Genomic DNA, 21128 nt, shown 5'->3' on the forward strand with positions numbered 1-21128 from the left:
TAACACAGTCAGACACACACAGCAATGTTTGGGGAAGAGAAACACTTGCAGCCTGTCCATTAATCTCTATTATGGTCTCACACATTTACTGGTCACTAATATATAATGATTCTGCCAACCTTGCAGTTCGAAAACATGCAAAAAGTGTTTAATAAGAAGTTTGTAATTACAACATTTAAAAGAAATTGGGTACATTAGTATGGAACCCCCGGTGATGGAGTGGGTTAAAGCGCTGAGCTGCTGAGCTTGTTGACTGAAAGGTCACAGGTTTGAATCTGGGGAGCAGCGTGAGCTTCCGCTGTCAGTCCCAGCTTCTGCCAACCTAGCAGTTCGAAAACATGCAAATGTGAGTAGATCAATAGGTACCGCTCCGGTGGGAAGGTAACGGCGCTCCATGCAGTCCTGTTGGCCACATGACCTTGGAGGTGTCTATGGGCAACACCAGCTCTTTGGCTTAGAAATGGAGGTGAGCACCAACCCTCAGTGTCGGACACGACTGGACTTAATGACAGGGGAAAACCTTTACCTTTACTAATATAAGTTTTTTCTCCATTTTGGCTAATTTTAAAGAAAGCATAAACAATATAGAAGTTGTGGAGTATTTCCTCCTAGTGTAGTCAAACCCCAAGAAAGGAAGATTGGCAAAAAGAGAGAATTAGAAGAAGAACACTTTTGACCTTGGATTGTGCTGGGAGATGTCATGAACACTTGGTATCTTCATTAAAAATATAAAAAATATATGATTTACACCATCAAAAAAGACACACATGAAAGGAGAGAAAAATCCTACCTGAAACAACTGATTAATCTTAAATCTCCTCTCATGGATCATTCTTTCTATCAATTTTTTGCTTTCCACCAAGGTCACTGCACTTTTCTTTGGATAGAAGAAACACTTTTTTAAAAAGCAATGCCTTTTACCAAACATGGCATTTGTGTCAAATTCCTCATTTACAATGTGCAACCTGTGCATCATGATGGTACGACAGTGTGATTTGTCTTCTAAGGGGTGAAAAGTAAAATAAAGTAGTTTTATTTTATTTTTTACTTCCAAACGGCTACAAGGGGTCACCCATTTATTCCTACACAAATGCTTCAATTAAAATTCCTCCCCTGAAAATGCCATCTCTTATTTCATCAACTGCCACATTTTGCTTGGATGAGAATGAAGGTGGGCAAGAAGGACATGAAGAAAGCATTCTTACAGGCTGTTCTGGTCAAGGACAGCTTGTGACAAGATATATCTTTCTTGTTGGTTCTGTCAAGGTGGTGACATTCTGTATGAAAGCACACAAACACTTGGTGTGATAAATGAAATTACTAAAGTGGTCAGTTCACCCTGCGTCACAGCAAAGCCGTCCCAATGCCTATCTCTTGATGCGTGTGCGCGCACGCACAGACACAAATTTTTAAAAAATAAAGCAAGAGTTGGGTATTTTTTCTTTGCTCATTTTGCTTCTCACATTAATTTTATTAAATATAAGTTTTAAGTACAGTTTATTTCTAGATTGCTACAGAGTGCAGCAATTAACACATGGCCTAAAGACTTAGACATTCAGACAGCATCCAGGAAATTTAAATAAGAGTCACAGAAATTGTTAAATAATTATTTCCATTTAATTGTAGGTTGGAGCTTAATTTTGTTGGTATGGGATTGAGAACAACTGATGGGTTTTTCCTATCAATAGCAGTAGATAGGTTAATCAAGGGGAGAAGGCAGACTGGCATTGGGATGCACACAACACCGTGTCCTGCTTCAATTATTCAATGAAGCCTTTTTTTGAAGAGCACCCACTGAGAGAAGCTGATCTAATGCAAGCAGTCGAGCACAAAGCCTCTGAGCCTATATTGCAAGCATGGATGAACTATAATACAAGATATCTGGGCTGGCCTATGATGAAACACCATGGTTCAGAAAACACAGCAAAAAGTCTGCACATCCACTACACATCAGATATCACAGTATCAGTGGCAGTGTGTACACAGGCCTGGTGTCTCACCCTTTTCAATTGTTTGAACTTTTGGACATTGCCCCAGACAACCACAGATCTTCTGTGTTTCCAAGCCACATCATTAGCACACACTCTAAACACCTTCGCAGAAGCATACAAGAAGCTCGGCCTGTCATTAAACATCGAGAAAACCAAAGTGCTCTTCCAGCAGTCACCAGCCAATCCCTCTCCAATGCCAGAAATACAACTTAATGGCATAACATTAGAAAATGTTAACCATTTCCACTACCTTGGCAGCCACCTCTCCACAATAGTCAACACTGACACTGAAATTCAACATTGTGTGAGCTCTGTGAGTGTAGCATTTTTCCAAATGAAGCAGAAAGTGTTTGAGGACTGGGACATCTGTAGGGATACCAAGGTGCTTGTTTATAAAACTATTGTCCTCCCAACCCTGCTATACACCTGCGAGACATGGACTATCTACAGATGTCACATGCAACTCCTAAAACGATTCCTTCAGTGTTGCCTCTGAAAAATCCTGCAAATCTCTTGGGAAGACAAGTGGACAAATATCAGCATGCTGGAAGAAGCAAAAACCACCAGCATTGAAGTGATGGTCTTCCACCATCAACTCCGCTGGACTGGCCACGTTGTCTGGATATCTGACCGTCTCCCAAAGCAGTTGCTCTATTCCGAACTCAAGAATGGAAAACGTAATGTTGGTGGGCAGGAAAAGAGATTTAAAGATGGGCTCAAAGCCAACCTTAAAAACTCTGGCATAGAGACTGAGAACTGGGAAGCCTTGGCTCTTGAGCGCTCCAGTTGGAGGTCAGCTGTGACCAGCAGTGCTATAGAATTTGAAGAAGCACGAATGGAGGGTGAAAGAGAAAAACGTGTCAAGAGGAAGGCGCATCAAGCCAACCCCGACCGGGACCGCCTTCCACCTGGAAATCGATGCCCTCACTGTGGGGGAAGATGCAGATTAAGAATAGGGCCCCACTGTCACCTACGGACCTACCGCCAGGACACTACACTTGGAGGACCATCATCCTCGGACTAGGAGGGATTGCCTAAGTAAGTAAGTAATTAGCACACAATGATTCTTCATCCTGAAAGCAATCTCCTCCATTCACGAAAACACGATAGGACAAGGGACAATCAGACCTTTCCCACAGAGCTAGACACAGCATCCTGTCCTATTAATGTTTGCCTTCTTCCCACCACCTCCATTATCATCTCCTAATTGCTCCTTATTTAGCATTAGGAAAGGGAATTACATCCACTCCTATCTATCCTGTTTGCAAGGGTTGGGGACTTCGGTCCCTGAGGGTGAATCCAGTCTTCCTGTAGACTCAATTCAGAATTTTCCAACTTTGTACAGATGCCCCATAATTTTAAATATTGAAATAGCAATCAAAAGGCTTAGTTATTGGCACAAATAATTTTCAGTCAAAGTATGCTGGCATTTTTGGTCACAACCCCTTAGTTTTAGCCCTGTGCATAACTAGAATGAAACTAGCAATAATATTTCTGAAATTGAATTTATCCCTTCTGCTTGAAAAAAAAACTCCTGGTTTTTCTCTAGCATCAATGCAAAATGTATATCATTAGGAAAGTAGATAAGGATTCAAAGCTAACCACATGATATGGCATTCAACACAATGTTGGGTTGCTTCAATGTTGGTGGAAGACACAGCCAGAAACCAGATCAATGAGTCTTGGTCTAGTGAATACGCTGCCTTAAAATAGTATTTAGTTATAATAATGGTAGGATAATAAACTCTAAAGGGAATTTTTGATGATCCCAATAATTGCAACTAAAAAGCAAAAAAATAATAATCTTTTTTTCTGAAAGAGATATTATATGCATAGAATATTTATTAATGAGCCCAAATCTTCTTAATCCCTCTAGAGACTTTATCCCGATTTGCTATTACTGAAAGTACTGAATGGCAATATACAGTCTCAGTAGGTTTAATCAGCCTAAATGCTCAGTATTTTATATTTCTTTTTTATTGTTATGTAGAGTTACTCAACAGAAATAAAATAGAATATCAAAATATTAGGTCATTATAATATATGTGCAAACAGTGCATAGAACAGTGGTTCACAACCTGTGGGTCCCCCGATGTTTTGGCCTTCAACTCCCAAAAATCCTAACAGCTGGTAAACTGGATGGGATTTCTAGAAGTTGTAGGCCAAAATGTCTGGGGACTCACAGGTTGAGAACCAATGTGTTTCTATACTCTATGATGTGTATAGAAACACATCTATGTGTATACATGTGTTTCTATACACATCATAGAGTATAGAAACACATTGATGTGTATAGAAACAGTATAAACATCCATGAGAACATGTCCAGGATTCTTTTGCTGATAAAGACTTAGCTTTATGCTGTGATTGGGAAGAAATATATACATTTTCAAGTTTGCACTTAAGGAAGTCTGTTTGACAATTATGTCCATTAGTAACCAAAATGAGCATGCACACAAATCACCAATCAATGGCATCTCAGGCTATAGGACCCATGGTGTATCATGACTACAAACAAACTCACATGCATTATGACAGCAATGTCATCCTGCTGTCTAATCAGGGAAAAGTAGTGTTAAAAGCCTTCACTGAACACTCCATGCATCACAGAAATATTCTGATAAGACAAGGACACAACAAGGTTTCTTCTGGGAATTTCACAGTCTTGCCTATATAGTGTAATATTATAATATAGTAGGCCTTCTATTTTTATGGGACACAGTGGGACAATCCAAAAACAAAACACTTTAAAAACTGAGACTACACTTCTCTGGGAATCTCCAATCATCCAACACAACTCCATGGTCAACCTCTGGTGGAAGTTAATCATAAAGTTGTCCTGGAGAAACTAAAGATTTCCAGATAAATCATAATAATTAAATCAGTAAATAATATAATAACTAAATCCCCCAAAAATAACACTGCAAATATATCCAAATCCTAAGAAAGGGGGAAGGGGAAAGAAGAGTAGTACAGTAGGTCCTTGTATTCCACTGGGGTTCAGTCCCAGAGCCCTCATAGAACAAAATCTATGGATACTCAAATCCCAGTATATACAATGGCAGAGCAAAAGGGTGCTCCTCATATAAAATGGCAAACTCAAGGTGTGCTTTTATATATTAAATATATATATTTTCAAGCCATGAATGGTTGAATCCGTGAATACAGTCTGTTGATATGGAGTCCTGACTGTATATGCCATTGACTTACACTGTTGTTGTTTTTCATTCGTTCAGTCATTTCCGACTCTTCATGACCACATGGACCAGCTCACGCCAGAGCTCCCAGTCAGCCGTCACCACCCCCAGCTCCTTCAAGGTCAAGCCAGTCACTTCAAGGATACCATCCATCCATCTTGCCCTTGGTCACCCCCTCTTCCTTTTTCCTTCCATTTTCCCCAGCATAATTGTCTTCTCTAAGCTTTCCTTTCTTCTCATGATGTGGCCAAAGTACTTCATGTTTGCCTCTACTATCCTAGGAGGATAGTTTTTAAGAGAAAGTGTTAATTCACTGAAATTAATATGTTTGATATGAATGTTAACTAAACTGAATTAAAATATATTAAGATCAGATTAAAATTATTTTAGTGTGTTGCGAACCAGTTACCTTTGTTAAACGCAATAATATGGCACGTAACAGATACTGTATTATATACTCCACATGTTGGTAGATGGGTAATCTCATTCTCCACTGTTATTGTCTGTTTTAGTTGGGGTTGATGGGATTTGTGGTTCTTTAAACTAATCACAAAATTCATTTATGTTTAATATACATCTTTACACACAGCCTGAAAGTAATTTTATACACAATATTTTATATAATATATGTGCATGAAAGTTTTTGCAAACTGAATCCTTATAAAGCCAAACTGAATCTTTATAAAGCCAAACTGAATCTTTATAAAGCCAATCTAGCAATATTTGAAGAACCACACATTTCTTTCCCCAAATGTGTAGTATTTTCAGGGATGCTTGTTTTGTTACTAAGCATGACTATGTATAAAAAACAACATGATTCCTGATAGGGTCCTGGTGACAAAATGCATCCTTATCATGTAGAACTAATCTTTAAATTTCACAGTTTTGCATTAAGTAGGATAATTTTAAGAACTGCCTCTAGAGTTTCATAGCCTCCGATAAGGTTAATAAATTAATAAGTAGGTTATCCAAGAAAGTAAGGAACATCTCCTAATATAGCAAGAGAATCAACCACAGGAAGCTATGGGGAAATGTAATACTTCCCAAAGCAGTTAGCAGGCTATTATCCCCAGCAGATTTGAAAGAGTGGGGAAAACCACAATTAGCCCAAATCCTTGAAGAGAAGCTCAGAAACTGACCTCTGGAATAGCTGATGCTATCGAGAAACAGAGGTGACCTGAACAAGTAGCAAAAAATAACTGTCCGTTTCCCCTCCTTTCGGGGATCTGTACCCTTGTGGATTTGTGTTCAGAACATTTAAGACCTTCTTATCAATATCTGAGTAACATCTGAGAAAGGAAAATGAAGATGAGCATGTTAATTCTGTGTACCATTCTCATTGTCCTCATTGGCCTTCGACAGATTGGAAGGATAACTTCTTAAGGAAGTTTTGGAGGAAACTTTTCCATTCATTTACTTTACTTGTGAAAAGGAACCCTAGAAAACCAGTTCTACATCAGTAAAGCAACTTATACAAGTAGAAAAAAAATTCCCGAACAGTGGGAGCTATCCCTATGGAGGGAATTGGACCCAACTACAAAGCAGCAGAGCTACTGTGCTTATTTGTGTTATTCCCATTATTCACCAATGTAATACAGATAATCGAATGTTACAATAGGACCTCCAAATGAATTTAAAATAGACCTGGAGCATACAGATGAACCTATTTTGCTATGTATGTAAAAAAGGAAAGGTTGTAGTCATGCTGGCTTCCAGATATTGCTGAACTGTAATTCCCAGTAACTCTAGCCTATTCTGGCAAAGAGTGTCAGTGCCTCATCTCAGGATTCATAGTATTGGGCCATGACAATTGAAGTGAAGTCAAACTGCATTAATTCTACAATACTGCATTTTAGGAATTTTATAATGTTCGAATTTTCATAATTTTATTAATGAGATTTTTATGCACCGTTATTATACTTCTGTCATTGTATTTATACTTATGCATTGTTGTCTGCATGTGGCACTTGGAGTGCTTCTGTGAGCCTCCCCGAGTCCCTCTGGGGAGATGGTGTTGGGGGTACAAATACAGTTTATTATTATTATTATTATTATTATTATTATTATTATTATTATTACAGATGCACTCTTAGTAGCATATAAAGACAATGAGCAGGACTAAACTTATTGCATACAGTACACAGATCTGGTTCTTTTTTTATTACTCGAGAGAGCTAACCTTCAGAGAATGAATGCACTGGCTGACTCTTGTAGGTGGCTCCAGAAAGACACTAGTGAAACGTATCTGGTCAGAGTCAGTTCTTTTCTATACAGAATCTCAACCCCCACCTCCACCCTACCACAAGTCTCCCTGACTTGTTATTTCAGCAGGTGCATGCTGTATATCGAGCTGGGCCTGCCCTCTGACTTTTTAGTTTGACCCTCAGACTGACTGTGATGTCCAGTTCTGCTTAACAATTCTGCTTTGATCAAGCTGCTGATCTTGTAGCTTGACCTCTGCATCAATCTGTTCTGTGAATGTAATATTTCCCCTCTATATCTCTCTGATTCTTCCAACCTGTTTACATTTCAAACAGTGGTTTATTCTCTGTGCGATTCAGATGCCAGCTAACAACTTGCAAGAAGAGCACTGGATATTATGCTATATGATAGGGTGCATCTACAATGCAGTTTGAGAACACTTTATTCCATGGCTCCATGCTATAGAATCCTGAGAGTTGTAGCTTGTGAGGAACCAGAACTCTTTGGCAGGAAAGGCTAAGACCATGTAAAACTACAACTCCCATTATCCCACTGCATCGAGCAATCACATTTAAAGTGGTGTCAAACTGCATTCATTCTACATTGCAGATGCACCCTTAGAAACACACCCACTTTCACCTACCCATTGAACACATCTCACCACACTAAAACAGTAGATGTGGCTCTTAATGAGACATGCCGCATTATCACAGGGTGTCTGCGTCCCACACCAGTGGAGAAATTACACTGCTTAGCCGGTATTGCACCACCTGACATCCGCCGGGAAGTAGCAGCCAATAGTGAAAGGACCAAGGCAGAGACATCTCCAGCTCATCCCCTGTTTGGGTATCAGCCAGCACGTCAATGACTTAAATCAAGACATAGCTTTCTTAGATCTACAGAAACACTCGCTGGAACACCTCAGCAAGTGAGAGTACAAAAGTGGCAGGCCCAAACCCAGCACCTCAATCCATGGGTGATACCAGATGAGAGACTCCCCCCTGGGCACACAGAAGACTGGGCAACTTGGAAGGTGCTGAACAGACTGCGCTCTGGCACCACGAGATGCAGAGCCAATCTTAAGAAATGGGGCTACAGGGTGGAATCCACGACATGCGAGTGCGGAGAGGAATAAACCACTGACCACCCTCTGCAATGCACCCTGAGCCCTGCCACATTCACAATGGAGGACCTTCTTGCGGCAACACCAGAGGCACTCCAAGTGGCCAGATACTGGTCAAAGGACATTTAACCAACTACCAAGTTTGCAAAATCTGTGTTTTGTTTTTTTTAATCTGTGTGTTTGTTTTGCTCTGTTAGAAATGTAATACAAGGTATGGTTGCTGATGACGCGATAAATAAATAAACCTACCAATTGGGGCTTTGATACATGAGCATGGTAGAACAGTGGGCAGAAATGCTCAAAATAAGATGTGTTAGGGGAAGAGGGGAGGGGAAAAGGGCAATTCCAAAGAGGCCACAGCAATATGCAACAGCAACAACAAAATGTTTTCCAAGAAAAGAATCTGCCTTCCGCAGAATTATCTTTCTTGAAAGCAGAATCGTAAAATTTGAAAGGAATAACTAGTAAGGAATATAAGATAATAATTGAAATAAAGGAAGGAAAAACAAAAAACAACTCCCTTAAGGAGGTCTGGGAAGAAGATTTAGGGATAAAAATAAATGAAACAGAGTGGCAACAATTATGGAGACAAAGACATCTAAAGAATTTATCAATATGGGTTAAAGAAAATTACTATAAGTTAATATGGAAATGGTACCTTACACCATAAGAATAGCAAATATAAATTAAAAACTACTCAAAAAATTGTTGGAGAGGATGCCAAGAATCAGGAACATATATACATATGTGGTGGCAATGTAAATATGTAAATAATTTTTTGGGGAAAGTATTTAGAAAAATAGAGGATATAATGAACATCAAAATAGAAAGATGTTCTAGTATAGCTTTATTATCATTATATAATAATAAACAATTGAAAAAAGAGGATAAAGATACGATAACAAACTTATTAACAATAGGAAGGAATTGGAAAAGAGAAATAAATATACAAATAGAGGAGTGGTACAAGGAAGTATGGAAATTGGCAATAAATGATAAGCTGACATGTATATTAAAAGTTAAAAGAGGTATATGGAAACAAAGTGATTTTGATGAAATATGGAGAAAATTTAGTGGAAAAGTATTTAAAAAGAAAGAAGGGAAGTTACCTTCACAAGAAGAACTGAAATTTTGGAGAGATGATATGTAAATGCTGTGACTTGGGAGGGGGGGAGGGGAGCACAGGGGTGAGGGATAGATAATATGTATAAGTAGAAAAATAACAGTAGATGCCAAAAGTTAAAGTATGATAGATTGTATTGAATAATATGAATCAGCTGTAAAATAAACAATGTATAACAAATGTATTTTAAAAAAGAAAGCAAGATCGTATCATCCCAGAGTTGGAAGGGATTTGGGCCTGCCTTTCCTCTTCTAAGTGGGCCTGAACCCTTTCCCCTTCTAAGGGATTTAAATTGTGTAACTATTTCACATGTGTAGCTTTTCAGAGACAATTAATAGCTTAGCACCTCCATGGATTAATTTACAAGTGCCAAAATGTCACTAATAAACCAAATCTTTGAAGGTTTATGACCAGAGCATTTGCATACATGCAACTCCTACAACTATATACCTGCATAGCATATATACCCCTACAAGCATATATACCTGAAGCCTGACTACTGTAATCCATCAATATATTCAGAAGAGTAGATTGTAATCCATAAAACCATATGCAAGTCTTAAAAGCTGTCAAAAAAATCTGTTTTTTGTAATAAAAATCTCTCTCCATTTTTTCTGGTGAAGCTGACTATTGTTGTTATCTCTTAGAAAATGCATTTGTCAGGTGCCATTGAAAATCATCCAAGTCCTTTTGATAAGATTAACTAGACTTCCATATTGCATGCCATGTGTTTTACATCTTGATTTTTTAAACAGTCATTGTATGCACATAAAGATGTCAAAATGTTATCTGCCATAAAAAATAAAAATCATTTCTCAGAAGCAGGGCTACAATTAGATACAGAGAATGACAATTTGTGGGCAGAATTCCACATCCATGGAGTATATATTTTAAACTTGACAACTGCAGTACAATGATAGCTGGAAGATCACATATTCTTCATTCATGCTTTATGCCATGGCAATGATAGATAAGGCAGGACACAGAATCTCTGCTTGCTTTTCATAAGCAGCTAAAGACATTTCTGTGCTAACAGGAAATGAGGAGTACACTGCTGGGGAGGTTGTGGGTGGAATTTATTATGTGGGGGATTGTGAATTTTAAGGGCTCAACCAGAGAGGCACAAAACCTGGGGACCTATCTTGGTTTTTACCAGAGGTGTCCAAAAATCACCTCCGGTAAAAACAAATTCATTCAGAACAAACCAAGGTTCCCCTGGTTTATTCTGAATTAATTTGATACCCCATTAGATCTGGGCCTTCCTGAAAGGCCTGGGTCTAATGGGGTATTAAGCTTTCCAATAGTCTTCGGACTACTTGGGTGTGTGTCTCCATTGTCATCTCCACATTTTGGATTCCTGAAGCCCAAAAGTGTGGGGTGGCACCCACCCCTTCCCCCGAGCCCTCAGTTTTGACTATAGGTTAAGTAAAAGGTACTTGGCTACCATAAAGTTCCTCCTCACATCTCCTGACATGAGTAAATGATGCACAAGGAGACAGGAGCAATGAGAGATTTTCCTCCTCGCCTCTCCTGTCTCCTCGGGCATCATTTACTCACACCAGGCGGGGACGAGGAGGAAAGTTATGGTGGCCAGGTACCTTTTACTTAACTTTTGTAGTGAAATTGGGGGGCTTCGGGTTGGCTGCATCCCATCCCAATGTAGCCAACCCTTCCCCCCAAGATAGCTAGTTTTTTTGGTGGAGGGATTCAAACCCGTACCTTATTGGGTTATTTAAACCTGCTTCAGCGTGAATTTGAGTCCTGTCTGGAAGCTTCCTTAAATGTATATATCTGTTATGTTTTAATTTTACTTCCACACATGAATATGTGTTTTTTAAAAAATGTTTTGTTTTTAATTGTTATTAAGTCCTGACAGTAAGAAAGGTGGGCTATAAATCAAATTGATAAATAAGCATCCTTTCTACAGGGAAGAACAATATTCCTGTTCTAAAAAAGGAGGCTGTATGCACAATATAGCATAGTTTGTATATTAGCTATAGGTTATATATACTGTAACAGACATATTCATTCTTTTGATAATCTGTATTATGTAAACCGCTTTGAGTCGCCTAAGGGCTGAGAAAAGCGGTATAGAAATAAAGTAAATAAATAAATTCTTTCTTCTCTTTTCCCTTTTCATTGCTTTTATCTTTTTTCATTCTTTATGCCTCCAACCTTCCCTTTCTTTTTTCCATGGGAATCAAATGTAACAAGAAACACATGTAGAGCAAACCAGACTTAAAAGATAAATGGGGATTGGCTTGTGGAAAGTTGTGTGAAGAAACTGGGAAAATGTAAATGTATCTTTATTACCCCCCCCCCCCCCCCCCCAATTCTTGCCTGACCAGAAGGAAATGATGTAAGATGTGGCCACTTCTTGCCAGGCAACGCTATATCAATGGAGAAATTAGTCAAAGCCACGGTGCAAAGGCTTAGCTGATTTCCCATCCTGGGATATTCATATTGCTTAAGTATTTCCTGCAAATGGCTTGGCTCTCCTTGAAGCATTCAGCAGGTAGATTGAATGCCAATAAATGATCTTGCAACTCTGCAAGACTCTTTTGAGCTGCTAATAGGATATAAATAATCCAAAGTGTCTAGATAGAAGACAGGTGGAATTCATAATATTGTGGTGAGGTTTATTTATAAGTTTTTTGGTAATCAGATAAGTTCCTACTCTGAATACTTGTCTCACCTTGTGAAATCATAAAATAGGTTACATAGTTTGTTCTGTTTGCAATTAAAAAAACAATATCATTAAACTATGCACAATATTATTATTACCCTATATATTTTATTCTTTTTCTACATTCCAAAATATGGCGTGACCAGGAAGCAGGTGGCTTCTGATGAAACCGTGGTTGGAAGTGCCTCCTGCCCTTTTAGTTCATGAGTGGCCCATGTTCTAAAAAGCCCTATACATTCAGTCCCCTTACAGCAGTGGTTCTCAACCTGGGGTCCCCAGATGTTTTTGGTCTTCAACTCCCAGAAATCCTAACAGCTGGTAAACTGGCTGGGATTTCTGGGAGTTGTAGGCCAAAAACATCTGGGGACCCCAGGTTGAAAACCACTGCCTTACAGACTACCTTAGCCATTTCCAACCTCCAGATGTTATTGAATATAACTCACATAATGTCCCACAATAAGCTATACTGGGTTGGGCTGTGAGGACTCAAATTCCAAAACATCTGGAGACCACCAGGTTGGAGAAGGCTGCCTTAGGTATCCTTCTATCCATGTCAGTATCCAGATTTATCTAAGGACTTCATCAGATGGAATGGTGGAAAATGGGAAAAAGTGAGGAAAGCAGAGGGGAACTGTCTTACCCCATTCCCTCCAGTCTTTCCCCATCATGAGGGATGGCCAGTCATTTCGGTCCTTACCCGTCTTTCCCCTGATTTTTCTTGTCTTAAGACTGTTTGGAGTTGGGTAACACTTGAAGACAGATGTAGGACTCAGTTTCCATGCACCGCAAAATGAAGTCCCACTGGGAATGCCCTTATGTCAAGTGATGGCCCTCATGAGATTCCCGTGGGACTCCATTTATGGAAACAGAGCCCTACACCCATCTGAGGAGGTACTAAATTAAGGATTAAGTAATAAAGCACGCTAAACCATTTTTTTCCAGTTCTTTTCCATTGAGTCTGTCTTCCAGCAGAATATAATGATAGAAAATACCTCTTCTTTGCCAAATCTGTTCCAAAGTTTTGGAAGTAATTGGATGGAATAGCTTTAAGGGGAAAAAAGGAAGAGACCTAATGGTCATACCATGAAATACAGTTACTATGCGCCACACATATTTTAGTAATACTTTCAAATCTTTTCCTAGTACCCTTCAATTGCTCCTCTAACTCAAGATTTAGTTTGTATCAAGTGAACATGGGTTTTTTGCAGCCATTTTATACACTTATGCAAAGTTGGTTGTTTTTAGTTTCATATCAGTGGTGAGGAGAAACTATTTTGAGTTTAAGAGAACCAGAGTTGTTGTTTTGTTTCTGCTCTGATTTCTGAATTTCTTTTCTCCTCCTGCAAATTTAATTGATTGCAAACTAGCTTTGTGCTATTTCTCCTTGGGCCTGATCTGGAATATTAGACATTTGCTCAGTATGTCCTCTACTGTTACTGCACAGGTCTGGATCTCTAGTACATTTTGTATGGGCATTTTGCTGCCTGAAGCTAAGAACAAGATGGGCTCTACTGTCCAGTGCACATGTAGCTGACTGGTGGCTAATGTCACCATCCATTAAACAGTAATTTAGACTGAACATGCTAACCAGGCAGTTTAATTTAGACTATAAGGATTTAATTCCAGTGCTCCAACAGGGAATGGCTAGGAGACTTTAAAGCAGTGGTTCTCGGCCTGTGGGCTGCGGCCCACCGGTAGGCCACGAGACCTAAAATAAGGTCCATGGTTTTCTGTGAGAGAGCAGATGGCGACTACTGGATGGCATATGTTCTGTGTCAGAAACTAGAGCTGATGTGGTCTATCCAATGCAATTTTCTGAATCCGCACCCAAAATAATCAAACCAAATCTAAAGTTGACCAAAAACTGATTTGTAACCCTTTTGATACTAGTGTTGTTGAGTGATCCCTGGTCAAAGTGGTCTCTGGTCAAGTAATCTCTGGTCAAAGTGGTCCCTGTGGTCCTTGGTCAAAGTGATCCCTGGTCAAAAAAAGATTGGGTGGGAACCACTGCTTTAAAGGAACATAGAAGAGATTGTCATTGAAATAAGAACCTTCTGATAAAAGGGGCCAGGTGGTCCTTTGTAGCATAACTCAGAGTTTCAACTGAATGAAGGGATGCAGAAATTCCTTCTTCAAACAGCTTGCCTGTTTTTGCTTTATGCAAGTCTGGGAATTACGAGCACCTCCTGATGTAGAACTGATGTACCATTTCCTACCATTATCTCTGCTGCCAAATCTTCTCTTTTCTAGATAGCTAACTCTTAGCTTATAACCCTTGTGTAGTTACTGCACTGATCACCTTTAAATCATATGAATGGCTCAGGTATTCCTTTTGAGAATTTTGACAGTTTTATGCCCAGGTTAAAACAAAGGGTGGTTTAATGGGGTGCATGAGAACTTCTGCACATCACCAAAATGACTCTTATTATTATTATTTATTATTATTATTAAACTTTATTTGTACCCCGCTAGCATCTCCCGAAGGACTCGATGCGGCTTACAAAGGCCAAGGCCTCAACACACAATATAACAATACAAAACCTAAGGTAAATTAAAACAATGAAAGCAATATAAACAACAAGCAATAAACAATAAACTAAGACACAATAAAACTGGGCCGGGCCAGAGTAATGGGTACAGGATTAAAAGTGCTGATGTGACAGGTGGTATATAAGGCTTATAGGGCAAGTGCAGTGTGCGGTGTGCAGCAATCTTAGTTCTAATAAAGTGCTTATGGGACTTGGTATTGAAGATTTCCTATTCTGGGAAGGCACATCGGAACAGCCAGGTCTTCAAGTTCTTTCTGAATACTGCCAGTGTAGGGGCCTGTCTAAGATCTTTGGGGAGGGTGTTCCAGAGTTGGGGGGGGCACCACAGAAAAGGCCCTGTCTCGTGTTCCCACCAAATGCGCTTGCGATGCAGGCGGGATCACGAGCAGGGCCTCTCCAGATGACCGAAGTGAACGCGTGGGTTCATAGACGGAGATGCAGTCACGCAGGTAGGATGGTCCCAAACCGTTCAGGGCTTTGTAGGTAAGCACCTGCACCTTAAATTGGGCTCGGAATATAAATGGCAGCCAGTGGAGCTCCTTGAACAGGAGGGTTGACCTCTCTCTGTAAGGGGCCCCAGTTAACATCCTGGCTGCTGTTCGTTGGACCAGTGGGAACTTCCCAGCCGTTTTCAAGGGCAGCCTCATGTAGAGCGCATTGCAGTAGTCCAATCTGGAGGTGACCAAGGCATGGACCACCCCGGCCAGATCAGCCTTCGCGAGGTACGGTCGCAGTTGGTGCACGAGTCTCAATTGTGCGAAAGCCCTCCCAGACACCACCGATGCCTGAGCCTCAAGCGTAAGCGATGAATCCAAGAGGACTCCCAAACTGCGGACCTGTGGCTTCAGGGGGAGTGTAACCCCGTCCAGCACAGGTTGCCACCCTATACCCTAGTCAGGTTTATGATCGACCAGGAGGACCTCTGTCTTGTCGGGATTGATCTTCAGCTTGTTCCTCCTCATCCAGATAGACACAGCGGCTAGGAACTCGTCCAGCACCTGAGAGGCGTCCTTGGAATTGGGTGGAAATGAGTAACAGAGTTGTGTGTCATCTGCATAGAGGTGGCACCTAACTCCAAAACTCCGGATGACCTCTCCCAGCGGTTTCATGTAGATGTTAAAAAGCATGGGAGACAGAATAGAGCCTTGCGGGACCCCACAGGTCAAAGGCCATGTGTATATTTGGTCTGCTGACTACAGACATGCTACAACCTCATGAAATCAGACTGTCTTTGAGAAGCATGACAGCTAGGAAGTTTTGCAACTCAGAAAGCTGATGTCAAATTTTGGCTTAATCAGTAGTCTCTGATAGGAAATTTCTCCAGAGTGTGGAATATTATCATAATGTGGAAAAATGATACCCTGCCCCCAAATGCAGAATATATACTCCTTTTATGGAGAGAGATGTCATTTTTCTCTCTGACAAGTAATGGCAAATAAGGAGTCTCTAGGAGTATATTGCTAACAGATGAGTAGTCACAGAGAAACTATTCAATAATCATATTTGCCAAATCATAGATATCCAGGGAATAATGGGGAAAGGTAGGAACATCTTTCAAAATGATTCAGAACATTGATTTATTCTACTTTTGAGCATGTCATGCTTGTTAGCATGCACATTCCCTTGTCATACACAAAAAGGTTAATTTACATTTTCATGCAAGAGCAGTGTTGCAGGAAGGTGGCATCCCATTGATGTCACTATTCTCTAAAGGGTACTCAGCAGCTGAAAGCTACTTTTCTTTTTTGCCAATTCTGAAGTGCTGGATTATGAAGCACAGTTAATGTGCTGATTTAATTTCAAACACAACATAATTGTCATCATGACAGCCACTATCATCATCATTATCAAAGATAAAAGAGCTGACATGAGAATCCCTTTTATAAGACATTTAAGACATTTCTTTATCAATGTAATACACATTTCACATACACATCTCAAAAGGTTTTTGTTCATGTGCTTTCCTTGTTCCTAATGTGCCTTGTCCTCAGACATTTCCCATTTGTTTATCTATTTCCTTATTTTGGTTGTCCAAAATATTTTATTATGGCTGCAATTCTATAGAGGTTCAACTGGGAATATAACTGAACCTACCCAGACTGTAAATATTACATTATTTTTATAGGGAAAATGAACATTTTGCACAAATCATGTGGAGGTTTTTTGAACATTTTTTTAAATGTAAGTCTTCTTTTCATCCCCAGATTTCAACTACTTTAAGCAGGGATGAGATTGTAATGAAGAAGAAGAAAAATAGTTGGCATTTTCTGATGTCAGACACAAAAATCACTATAATTTAGTATGTGAATTTTATTGATTTTGCAAAACAATGTGCTATGCATAAAATACATATATGGAGTAACTGCTTGCATGCATATGTCTGAATGGGTATGTAATATGAATAATTTTGAATAAAGTTGAATAATTTCCCAAAACGTTTAATGTATTTTTGTACTATTGTATTATGATGTTTACTGTGGTTTATCTTATTGTATTTTAATTCTATGCTGTTAGCCGGCCTGAGTCCCTCTTCGGAGGTCGAGAAGACCGGGTTATAAAAGCTCATAATAATAATAATAATAATAATAATAATAATAATAATAATAATAAATACGTTCCAAACATTTATTATATTGGGTTGTTATGCTTAAAGAAATACATATAATAAGGAAAGCATGTACACATTATCTTAGAGAAATGCATGTCAAAATGCATACAAAATGAGGGGAAAACAAAGTTCAAGTAGGAAAAAAATTGGAAATTTCATAAAACCAAAATTGAAAGGTTCTGCCATCACTAATGATGTTATTAATTTGATCTTCATTCTATACTAAATGCTGCTGTTAAGTTTCTTGGAGACTTTTAAAAATGAAATAGTGGAATTGAAATGTTTTGGTAATATTTGCTATTGACATTTTCTGATTCAATGACTCAATATTTGGCAATATTTCATGTCTTTGAATTTTTAAAGTTTTTGTGACCACTGTACACTCTATTCTCATGTTGAGGAAACAGTGTGAATGTTTAATCTGATCTTGAAACCTTAACATTGTTCTAAATTTTAGGATTATCTTTTTTCCCTTCTGTCTTTTTTCTTTGGTATCACCTATTGACCCCATGAGTGAACTGTATTGAACATATTTCTGTACAGATATGTACATGCAGTCCCTGGGCAATAGACAAAGATAGGTTCTGTAGGTTTGTTCTTACGTTGAATTTGTATGTAAGTCAGAACATGTACATATTTTAAGTGCAACTCCAGCCAAATAGTTTGGTTCTTTAAAAAGTTTTGGATAGCATAGGGAAGGGTTTACACTTCCGTGGAGTTTCTTTTGCTGTCTGTGCCCCTGTTTAGAAGATTTCACCCCACTTTCTGTCCCTGTAATAATTCGATTTTGAAAATTTTGGCTTCTTGTATAAACAAAGATTAGTTGTTGTTGTTTTTTTTGTCGTGTCAGGAGCGATCTGAGAGACTCCAAGTCGCTTCTGGTATGAGAGAATTGGCCGTCTGCAAGGACGTTGCCCAGGGGACACCCAGATGATTTTTGATGTTTTATCATCCTTGTGGGAGGCTTCTCTCATGTCCCCGCATGTGGAGCTGGAGCTGATAGAGGGAGCTCATCCGCCTTTCCCCAGATTCGAACCTGTGAACTGTCGGTCTTCAGTCCTGCCGGCACAGGGGTTTAACCCACTGTGCCACCGGGGCTCCGGTGGCACTAATCACAAAGATTAGTGATAAAGCTTAAGTGAAGACATGTTTTCCCATGAAACTCTATTGGACATCCCTTACTCGGGTTAGGTTTCCTCTCATTTCCTGTTGTGTTGTTTGTAACTAGATGTCATATGTAAGTTGAGCATTTGTAACTCGGGGTCTGCCTGTATAGGATTTGCTGTCAGATTTGTCCAGAAAGATACCTCATGACATATTCATTCAATCCCTTTGAAAATGTGAACATGTACTTGGCACGAGCTCACCATTTGCAGTTCAGCATTTTAGGTAAATGGTGGACAAGGGATCATAATGATGCAGTCAATGGCTGCATTTTCATAGCAAAGTGACAGCTATAATTATCCTATTATAAATGTGATCTGTAAATTCAGAGTGATGGTTATTTCAGCAGCTGAAAAGGCACAGTATAAAGCTGAGTAATATTTCTGAACAATTCTACATACACTTCATAGCTCTCTTTATTATTAGTAATATCATTTATACAGCTCAAAGCTTCAAAGGGAGGATTAATGGAAGAGTTGAAATTTGCAGGCAATGGGAGTTGCAATACAGGTTTCTCAATTGGAAAATGATTAAATAGTGATAAAATTTGCTCAATTATTAAGCGATATCTTCAGAGATTAAAGCATGCAAAGGTATGTTGGAATGGGAGGGTTGGTTGGATGAATCAATGACTATTATGTTAGGGTTCCTATCAATGTGGATAAAATGAGAGGTATTAGTTTTACTAGAGAAGAAAGGCAAATGTTTCACTCACTTTCACTAGTCTCATACTCCATTTCTACTTCTGTTTTTCCTCCTCTACTTCTGGTTCTTCTATGCTCTTTAAAACAAAACCAAGGATCGTTTCAATTTTAGGGGAATAGCAATTATTCTAGAGTAGAATATGACATTTTTATTCACAATAACCAGTAACATCTCCCCCTCCATCATTCCATCTTTTCATTCCCCCATTCATGCAACTTAATGACACTGCTTCTTCTGCTCTCTGGTTAGCACATGGATCAGGCAATGAAACCCCACTGCCCCCTTCTAACTTATTCAAACAGAACAGTGTTTTCTCCACATTACAAACATATATTTAAATGAAGATACAATAATTTTGTTGGGAACAAAGATATTGCCTTTATCAAGCTAAACCCATTATCATTTGAGTTGCTCAAGCAAAGGCTGCCCCCTTTTATGGCTAAAGTCAAGGACAACTAGGTGCTGGGACAATTCTTGGAGAAAAAAATTCTAAGGAAATAAAACTTTTCCAGAAAACTGGAATAGCCAGAGGAGAATACTAAACTTCCTTTCTTGGCAGTACTTTGAGTTAAAACATGGTAGAAAACTGGCAGAAGGCTAATATTTTGCCAACCTTAATACAAATTTCAGAGTGACACAAAATACCGTAACTATCAGGATGGAAATAGTAATTGACTAGACCAGTGGTTCTCAACCTGTGGGTTCCCAGGTGTTTTGGCCTACAACTCCCAGAAATCCCAGGCTTTACCAGCTGTTAGGATTTCTGGGAGTTAAAGGCCAAAACACCCACAGGTTGAGAACCGCTGGACTAGACCAACAAACAATATGAACTCATTGCTTAGCATGTGCTACTTTTTGTGGGGGGGGGGGGGGGGGGAATCTAAAATGTAACTTAGTAACAAAACGGACAAAGACAACTTCCATTACAATGTGTATTTTTTCTAACTGGAAAGATTTCACAGTTTCATTGCCCAAACACACAATAATTTAGCGGTATCACACTTTCATGCTGAAGTGATTTGAAATAAGATTACGGGCGTCATTTATATAGTTTTCTAGCAATACAGCCCAACAAGCTGAACAGAGCTTATGAGTGAGTAGACAACTAAATAAAGAACCAATGAGATGTAGATACATATGCTCAACACATTTATAAATTATAAGACAGTTCATGTATAAAATTACACACAAGTATCAATACTGTTCATCTGAAAACACATCAGGTATGATTTGGAAAAAACTGAGTACACTACAAGAAGAATTTTCTGTGACACAAAATGAATTTGCAAGGTTTGATGTCAACAGGCAAGGCTACATAGTTTAGAAGTTTACCATTTTTTTTCATGCAGGGACATATTAAAATGTCCGCTTCACAGCATCACAAAGTCACCAAAGTATCAGATTGAAGGAGAACAAACATTCAATCCAAAGTTACTGCTTGTAATTTAAGGATAGAAAGAGGAGCACCTAACAAATAACTTTACACCTTTGTTAAACTTTGCAATAATATAACAAATGGTTCTCTTAGCTTTCAAGTTAGGAAAACTAATTGGAGAAATTGTCTAGGGTTTTTTTTCACAAGAGGGTGGGATTTTCTAAGGAAGCTCAAGAAAGACAATCTATTTTTCTCAACTCAATTCTTTTGAGTTTGAGCTTCCTTTAAATAATTTCTACATGTATGTTATCGATGCAGAACGTCAACATCTGAAAGTCAGTAAGCAGACCAGCAGCAAACAAAGAAACAAAACACTAAGACAGAAACAAAAAATAAAAAATGAAA

General features: G+C 39.0%; 1 protein-coding gene across 2 annotated transcripts in view; it reads right to left on the reverse strand.

Annotated features, from left to right (window-relative positions):
• Positions 1-21128, reverse strand: part of PLCB1 (phospholipase C beta 1) — a 608906-nt gene that overhangs the window by 20019 nt on the left and 567759 nt on the right. Inside the window, exon 32 of one of the 2 annotated variants that reach the window (XM_060785732.2) lies at positions 19359-19424. The exons of the other annotated variant lie outside the window; for it this stretch is intronic. Coding sequence (XP_060641715.1) covers positions 19383-19424 — 42 coding nt within the window. The 3' untranslated portion in view covers positions 19359-19382. The remainder of the gene's footprint in view (positions 1-19358; positions 19425-21128) is intronic. 2 annotated transcript variants of the gene reach the window in all.

Source organism: Anolis sagrei, chromosome 1 (assembly GCF_037176765.1).
Source record: "Anolis sagrei isolate rAnoSag1 chromosome 1, rAnoSag1.mat, whole genome shotgun sequence".
NCBI classification, from domain to species: domain Eukaryota; kingdom Metazoa; phylum Chordata; class Lepidosauria; order Squamata; family Dactyloidae; genus Anolis; species Anolis sagrei.